The sequence below is a fragment of the Cololabis saira genome, chromosome 6 (assembly GCF_033807715.1).
Source record: "Cololabis saira isolate AMF1-May2022 chromosome 6, fColSai1.1, whole genome shotgun sequence".
NCBI lineage: Eukaryota > Metazoa > Chordata > Actinopteri > Beloniformes > Belonidae > Cololabis > Cololabis saira.
Genome location: NC_084592.1, coordinates 35,191,794 through 35,200,285, shown reverse-complemented (window position 1 = coordinate 35,200,285; position 8,492 = coordinate 35,191,794). Strand labels below are relative to the sequence as shown.

General features: G+C 45.8%; 1 protein-coding gene across 1 annotated transcript; it reads left to right on the top strand.

The window, feature by feature from the left end:
* The first annotated feature begins 2,366 nt into the window (after positions 1–2,366).
* Positions 2,367–5,265, top strand: si:dkey-251i10.3 (uncharacterized protein LOC553498 homolog). Its single transcript, XM_061724008.1, has one exon. It carries the CDS (start codon positions 2,407–2,409, stop codon positions 4,630–4,632), a length of 2,226 nt encoding a protein of 741 aa, XP_061579992.1. The 5' UTR covers positions 2,367–2,406; the 3' UTR covers positions 4,633–5,265.
* The last annotated feature ends 3,227 nt before the right edge of the window (positions 5,266–8,492 follow it).

Genomic DNA, 8,492 nt, shown 5'->3' with positions numbered 1-8,492 from the left:
GCAGCCTATAAACGGCCGTCCAGCAGAGGGCGCTCGGTATTAAACTATTAAATTACAAGTAAAATCTGTCTTGAAGAACCTAGTCAAAAAATGTGTGTGTTGTTTTTGATTTACATTTATGTTTAGAAAAGCATTTGTTCGGGAGCTGATAACTGTGGCATAATAAATATAGTCTCTGCGGATTTATTAAGTAATCGAATACAATAATTTATATTAGAATCCTAAAAAATCTCTCAGTATAAATCTGCTGAGAAACGTTAATAGCTCAGAAATATGAACCCATTAGTACAATGTTTACCCTACAGCACATTTATGTTCATATTTGTGTGGTTAAAAGTGGGTTCTTGATAGGGTTGCCAACTCCCTGAAAAATAAAGGGACATCTCATCAGCAGGGCCGGCCATCCAGATAGCTTTCACCCTTCCTGGCATGGTGGATTTTTTTAGCTCCTTTTTTTGTGAGTGAACTATTTGACTGGAACCTGAATTGAATTAGATGCATATTTTTGAATGACATGAACACATGGAAAACAAATTATTATCCAGCAATTCACTTTAATACAAAATAACAAAATTAACTGAATAAAATAAGTATCTTTCTTAAACAGAAACCTGTCCTGCTTAAGTTAAAATTGTATAAATTTATATAAAACAATAGAAAGCAAGCAGAACATCCATTCTGTAATAGTGCACATTTTAGTGCAATAACAAAAGTGCAAGCAGAAAGTCTGTAGAAAACTTGTAAACATATTTGTGCCTCAAAGGCCATGACTGTAGGCTACAGTTGTAGTAAAACAGAAAAAATAACAATTTATGAACTCAACAGCTCAATGCCATTTTACATGGCATTTTATGACTATTTTTTGATTCTCACAGTAATACGGGACAAAGTGCATCCCTTTTCAGCTCAATACGGGACGCGTACTTTAGTTTATAAATACAGGACAATTCCGTTTTTCAAGGGACGGTTGGCAACCCTAGTTCTTGACAAATGGAAAAGTGCAACATTTATATTTATAGAACTTTACAAAATATCTAGCTGTCGTTTTTCTGTTTAGAGTTATGAAACTGGGCCATTCTTTCGTAAAACATGCTTGAGTATTTATGCAAAATGAAAATAAAATTAAAAAAAAACTATAAATGTATAATGATGTTATGAGAATCTTACTCAAAAGGCCTAGATGGTGCAGTGCAAGTGAGATGTTTGTGGCTGCAAGAGTCAATACTCTTCAAGCAGTTCTTAGAAATGTAATGCACAGTTTCATGTGCCGTTTGGATGAGTCTGTGAATGGCAGCATTGTCAATATAAATGACCCTGGGAAGAGCTGCGTCAGATACTCCTCTTGTCTCAGGAGACATTGGCTTAAAAGCTTGTATTTGTAACTCTCCCTGCTGGACAGGTTTTATGTTTTGTATGTAGCCTATTTTGTCCTATGTTATTGGCAGTACTCGAGTTGTAAAAAAAAAATCAGGGGGGATGGTGTATTTTATCATATGGGGACAGATAATTTGTGCTGATTACAAATAATATAATATATTACAAATAATAGCAGTGACCAAAACACCTACAGAAATACTGCAGGAATGACATAGCAGCAGTTAAATGCAGCCTTCTGTAAGCTTTAAATATCCACTGGGCTTACATCAAATACATCAAAACACAACAATAAAAAACAGTTTTCTGAACTTATCAATATGACTCTGTCTTTCGCAGGATAAGTAAAATGGATCACTGCAAAAACTCAAAATCTTTACAAGAATATTTGTCTTATTTCTAGTTAAAATGTCTCATTTTAGTAAAAAAATCTCATTACACTGAAAACAAGACTCATCACTGGAAAAAAACAACAATTTCACCTGTTTCAAGTAGATTTTCACTTGAAATAAGTAGAAAAATCTACCAGTGGAACAATATTTTTTGCTTGTAATAAGAAGATAAATCTTGTCCCAGATTTTCCTACTTATTTCAAGTGAAAATTTACTTGAAACAGGTGAAAATTGTCACATTTTTCTGGTGATGACTAAATGTTGAAATTACAGTAAAACCACATTCATTGATGAAATTACATAAGGGATGGAAAGGGGGGATGGCAGTTTTACAGGGGGGATGATTTGGACTGTTTTTATTTCAGGGGGGATGCCATCCCCCCTCAACCCCCCTCAACTCGAGTACTGGTTATTGGTTTGTTTTTGTATGGACCACGAGTCTGCAATAAACTTCTACTACTACTACTACTACAAACACTTTCCCGTGTCGTTCCCTGACCAAGATGGCGGACGCGTTTACGTGAAGAGACAGAGGAATGCTTTTTGCGACAGTTGTGCTGGCGTTACGGCAGCTGCTTCCGGCAGCGGCAGGAGGTTTTCCGGCACACGTGTGTTTACTGGGAGCAGCAGCAGCAGCAGCATGGTGAAAGCAGAGACCAGAACCCCGGTGAGCTCTAAGCGGCCGGACGGCGACTCCGCCGCCATGGAGGAGGAGGATGAAGAGGAGGAGGTGAGCGGCCGGGAGGAGGATGAGGACGGGGAGGACGAGGAGGAGCCGCGGCGGCGCCGGCGGCTGCTGGAGGCCATCAGCGGGCTGGGCGGCAGGAAGCGCGCCCTGGCGGAGCGCTCCGAGGCGGCCGTGCACGTGTCCGAGTTCACGGTGTCGGCGCAGGGCGAGGCGGACCGGGTCCAGCTGTCGGACCTGATCGGGACGGGGCGGGGCAGCGCCGTGGTGCCGGCCCAGAGCCGGCGGCAGCTGCAGAACCTGCAGCAGGGCGACAGGACGCTGCTCAGCCCGCTCAGCGCTCAGGACAGCCGGCGCATCCAGAGGGGCGTGGCCTTCCAGAAGGCGGCGGAGCACGTGGGCCGCTGGAGCAGCGTCATCGTCCAGAACCAGCGGGCTGAGCAGCTGGTGTTCCCCCTGAACCAGGAGCCGGCCGGGCCCCGGCCCGTGGACCGGCTGGTGTCCGGCTGGACGGCCCGGACGCCGCTGGAGCAGGAGGTGTTCGCCCTGCTGACCGCCAACAAGCAGCCCCTCCACGACCCGGCCCTGACCCCCGCCGAGGAGGCCGCGGTCCGGGCCATGAGTCTGGAGGAGGCCAAGATCCGCCGCGCCGAGCTGCAGAAGAACCGGGCTCTCCAGTCCTACTACGAGTCCCGCGCCCGCCGCACGCACCGCATCAAGAGCAAGAAGTTCCACCGGGTCCAGAACAAGGCCAAGAAGCGGCAGGCCCTGAAGGACTTTGAGGAGCTGGTGCAGACGGACCCGGGCGCCGCCCTGGAGGAGCTGCAGGGCCTGGAGCGGAACCGCATCCAGGAGAGGATGTCGCTGAAGCACCAGAACAGTGGGAAGTGGGCCCGCTCCAGGGCCATCGTGGCCAAGTACGACCTGCAGGCCCGGCGGGCCATGCAGGAGCAGCTGGAGGTCCACAGAGACCTGACCAAGAAGGTGGGGCCCTCCCTGCAGGAGGAGGAGGAGCCCGCCGAGGAGCCGGAGCCCGAGCCCGAGGCCCTGCCCGACTTTGTGAATGATGCAGAACCATCAGGACTGGACTCTTCTAACCCCTGGATGAGGGGGAGGCTCACGCAGGAGCCCAGTGAGGGGGGGCCGGGCCCGGCAGAGCAGGGGGAGGAGACAAGTAAGGCAGGAGAAGGGAGCGAGGCTGAAGGGGAGGGGCCAGAGGATGGTGAGGAGGAGCCGGACGATGCTCTCCTCCGAGAGTTTGACAGGAGGAGGAAGCTGCGTGGGGCCGGGGAGGCTGAAACAACTGTGATGGAGGAGGAAGAGGAAGGCATGGAGGAGGAGGAGGGGCCTGCTGGGGCAGAGAGCAAGAGGGGTGGGGTATCCATAAAGGAGCCCCTCAAAGACACTGCCCCTCCTCTACAAGAAAGCCTCTTCAGGATCAGTACTCTGGAGGACGTGGAGCTCCTCCCCCTGGAAGCTCCCGCTAGTGAGCTGGATGAGCAGCCCTCCCAGGCCCCGCCCACCACACAGGCCCCGCCCCCTGGCCCTGAGGCCCCGCCCCCTGGCAAGACCAAGAAGAGGAAGAGGGGCATTGAGCTGAAAGAGGTTCTCACCAAAGACACCAAAGCCGTCCCCGTCCCGCTGGCCCCGGCCGTCGTAGACGACGACGAGTCCGGGGAACCGGCCGACCAGAGGACGCTCATCAGGGAGGCCTTCGCCGGCGACGACGTCGTCTCCGATTTCCTGCAGGACAAGCGCAAGCAGGAGGACGCGTCCAAACCCAAGGCGGTGGACCTGACTCTGCCCGGCTGGGGCGAGTGGGGCGGCGGGGGGCTCCAGCCCTCCAAAAGGAAACGCAGGAGGTTCCGGGTCAAACCCCCGCCGCCGCCGCCCAGAAAGGATCAGCAGCTGCCCGGCGTCATCATCTCAGAGAAGAGGAACAGCGCCATCGGCGTCCACCAGGTCAGCTCCCTGCCCTTCCCCTTCGAGAGCCCCGCCCAGTTCCAGAGTGCCGTCCGCGTGCCGCTGGGCCGCACCTGGAACACGGAGCGCACCGTCAAAAAGGCCACCAAGCCCAGGGTTCTGACCCGGCTGGGCGCCATCATCGAGCCCATGGCGAAGGAGGAGTTGGCCAAGGTTGCAAGCAAGGCGGGGGGCCCCGCCTCCAAGCTAAAAGGCTGACCATCAGTACTCCCGTGTTGGGAATTCCTGGATCAGAACCTGATCCTTGAAAAGGGGCAGTTTCTGTCTGAATCAGGAAAAGAAAGTCAGAAATTCTGATTACAGAAACTTTTAAGAGAAATGTCGTCTCATCACTTCCAGCCGGTTCCGGTTCTACAGAATCTGGTCTTCTGTCATCGGCTTCAGTGTCAGAGATGAGGAGGAGGAGGATGATGATGATGTTTGTGGAGATGGTTAAGATGATGATGAAGATGTTTATGAAGATGGTTAAGACGATGATGAAGATTATGATGGTTATGATGAAGATAATTACGATGATGGTTATGATGATGATAAGGAGGAGGATGTGGTCTTGATCTATGACCTGGTTCCTTGTTCTCAGCCTCAGACGTGGGTCACTTCTGATCCAGAAACTTGCTTAAAAAAACTTGTCTTTGCAAAATAAAAAAAAATGTGATTTGAAGAAACTCAGAATTTCAGAATTTTTTTAAAATCAGAGTCAAATGTTTGTACGTATTCTAAAGTCAAAAACGATTAACTCCTAAATTCACCGACCTTTCAACCCTTTATTTTCTAAAGTTAGTCTTTTAAAGTCCCAAATTTCTGTCTGGAGGAGCTTCAGATGTGTCTTTGTTCCCGCAGAAACTCAAAAATACAGAAAGATGAGCTTTCAATAAACTCAGATACTAAAATCTGTCATGGTGGAAGATCTGGAAGGTGTGAGTTTTACTTTGTCTCAAAGTTAATGTTAAGAGAAAACGCCAATCACGCTGGATCCATCACTGGTTCATCAATGATTCATCAGTGATGGATCATTGATGAATCGGTCTGAAAATGCGTGGCTGTAAAAGGCCTAGAAGGTGTACAAACCTTCCGCGGGACATTATAGTGGTGATATCTTGCGGATCCTCCACACAGACGTCTGGGAGAGCCTGAACTCTGGACAGATGTCATTGGTGCGTCCAGCGCTGCAACCTGAACATGTGACCACAGTCGGAGATGTCTGGTATAGTAGCCCATTGCATCATGGGGTACAGTATTTGAAGTAGATGGTTAGTTTGATGCAGAGGTGTCAAAAGTATTCACATTCATTACTTAGGTAGAAGTATAGATACTAGATTTTAAAAATACTCCTGTAGAAGTTGAAGTATCAACTCAAGTTTTTTACTCAAGTAAAAGTATAAAAGTACTGGTTTCAAAACTACTTAAAGTGTAAAAGTAATGTAAGTGTGAAAAAACCCATTAAGGACAAAAGCCATTGAAAATGAATGTATCTTAGTATAATGCAAATATATTAAAGAACCATATATGTGTACTATTGAGCATTAACATGTGTTTCAGAGAGCAGGAGATATGATGACTAGTTGCCTATAAGTATTGTAATGGTGCAAAAAGTCAAACTTCAGAGGCATGTTATCATTTATCCTAACCTTTATTGGAATGTACATCCAAGTTTAGTTGCAGGAATCTGAGGGAACGGATGTAAGAACAAAACTGGACAAGAACATCTGAAACAACCACAACCAAATTCACTCTATCCGGATGGAGCAATTTAACTGGATAGTTTTTTTTTTAAAGGCCGAAATGAAATAGATTAACGAGGCTGTTTTTAAAATATAAGGAGTAAAAAGTACAGATAATTGGGTGAAAATGTAAAGAATAAAAGTAAAAAGTTGTCTGAAAAATAATTACTCCGGTGAAGTATAGATAACCAAAATTTCTACTTAAGTAAGGTAACAAAGTATTTGTACTTTGTTACTTGACACCTCTGGTTTGATGATGATAAAGGTACAAACCATCCGCGTACCCTCATGCTTCAGGTCATGCAGGAGTTTGTGTGCTACATAATAAGATGAAAAATAAAGTCCACCAGCATGCTTTTTATTTTTTATTCACATGACTGTTTATGTGGGAATGAATATTCATGATATTTATGAGGATTCATTTGATATACAGTCTGAGTTTATTGGTGTAGCAAGTTTAAAACTACAGGAGTTGACAAAGAGATCCAGAAATTGGTAACATCAACATAAAACAACCACTGAATATGAACCACTGAGATACATTCATTAAAGAGTAAACAATGACATGCTCAGTCGCTGCTAGAAACTAAAAGTTGTGTTTCCAGGAGAGTTTAATGTGATGGTGACGTGTATTTGGTATAGGGCTGCCACCTTTCAGAAATAGAAATAAGGGACGCCCTGATTTCAGCAGCGCAGGAGCCAAGAAAAAAAGCCCTAAAACTTCTAAACTGAATAAAAATGTGTTTATTTTATATGAAAAACAAAATGCTTTGATTTAAAGTTTAAAGTGCTTTAATAGCATTGAACTTTCATGACTGTAGAGACAGACAACCATATAGCAGCTGAAATAGCCTCCTATGCTACGTATGTCCACATCAGCCAAGATGTATAATATAGTTACAGGTGAAGAATATGGTGTAAAAGTTAATTTATTTCAATAATTCAACTAGAATAAGGTGTAAAAGTTATTTTATTTCAATAATTCAACTAGAATATGGTGTAAAAGTTAATTTATTTCAATAATTCAACTAGAATATGGTGTAAAAGTTAATTTATTTCAATAATTCAACTAGAATATGGTGTAAAAGTTAAATTATTTCAATAATTCAACTAGAATATGGTGTAAAAGTTAACTTATTTCAATAATTCAACTAGAATATGGTGTAAAAGTTAATTTATTTCAATAATTTAACTAGAATATGGTGTAAAAATTTATGAAAATACGGGACAAATCGCGTCCCGTATTAGTTCAATACAGGACGCAACATTTTTTTCTCAAATAAAGGACAATTCCGTATTTTACGGGACGGGTGGCAACCCTAATTTGGTATGACCGGTGAGGATGTTAGCAGGTTAAAGGTTAACTGTTCTCCGGTCTGGAGGTCACCGCCGGTAAAGCTCCATCACTTCTGCTCTTCACACTCAGACAGGAAGGAGGTGCAGCTGGTGCAGGTCCTTCCTTCACACCTCCTTCCTGTCCGAGCGTGAAGGTGGGAAGGACCGGGAGCAGCTCCTTCTTGTCTGCTGGTTTGAGGACAGCAGATGATGGTGGGAGGGCTCTGCAGGCCCGCCGCCTCCTCTGACCGCTAGGTGTGTCTGATCTCTGCAGCGTCGGCGGCCAGTTAAACCTTCACACACGGCTGAGCGCTCGCTCTTTGGCACCTGACGTCTCTGTATTTTGGCTGATGGACACTCCATTTCGCCGGCAGCGGCAGTAATGGGCTCTGCACCGCTCCCGGTAATGGCTGTCAGCCCGCGGTCCCGAGAGGCAGCCGAGGATTCCATTAGAAAGCTTGCAGTTCTAAAAATCAGTCGTCCTCCACGTTCCTGTCCATCGAAGCACTTCTTCAGAGCAATTACAACAGCTTCATCGAGTTTTCAGCCGAGCAGAGAGCTGGACCGTCAACTGTGACCACAATCTGGACAAAAGACTGCAGAGTACTACTCAGTGGTAGTCGTGAGTGGCGGTCGTCTGAGTCTGGCCTCGGAGGGAAAATACAGCTCTAAGTAAATATAGCACTAAATAAATAAAGCTCTAAGTAAATATAGCACTAAATAAATAAAGCTCTAAGTAAATATAGCACTAAATAAATAAAGCTCTAAGTAAATAAAGCTCTAAATGATACAGCTCTAAGTAAATAAAGCATATCTGGGGGGTTTTAAGAAGCTGTGGTCAGGAGGAAGCGTTGTAACCAGGTGCTCCTAATCATCTGGGGAGCTTTGCTGGTGGAGAACTCACACGTGTGTTAACACAATGCCAGAATGGAACGACATCAGCAATAGTGAGAGAGGCAGGATAAAGGAGACCAGACTGGAGAACTAGACTTGGACACGGCA

Bases quoted from the DNA above. Each gene is read 5' to 3' on its own strand.
- si:dkey-251i10.3 (XM_061724008.1), top strand. From the start codon at position 2,407: ATGGTGAAAGCAGAGACCAGAACCCCGGTGAGCTCTAAGCGGCCGGAC.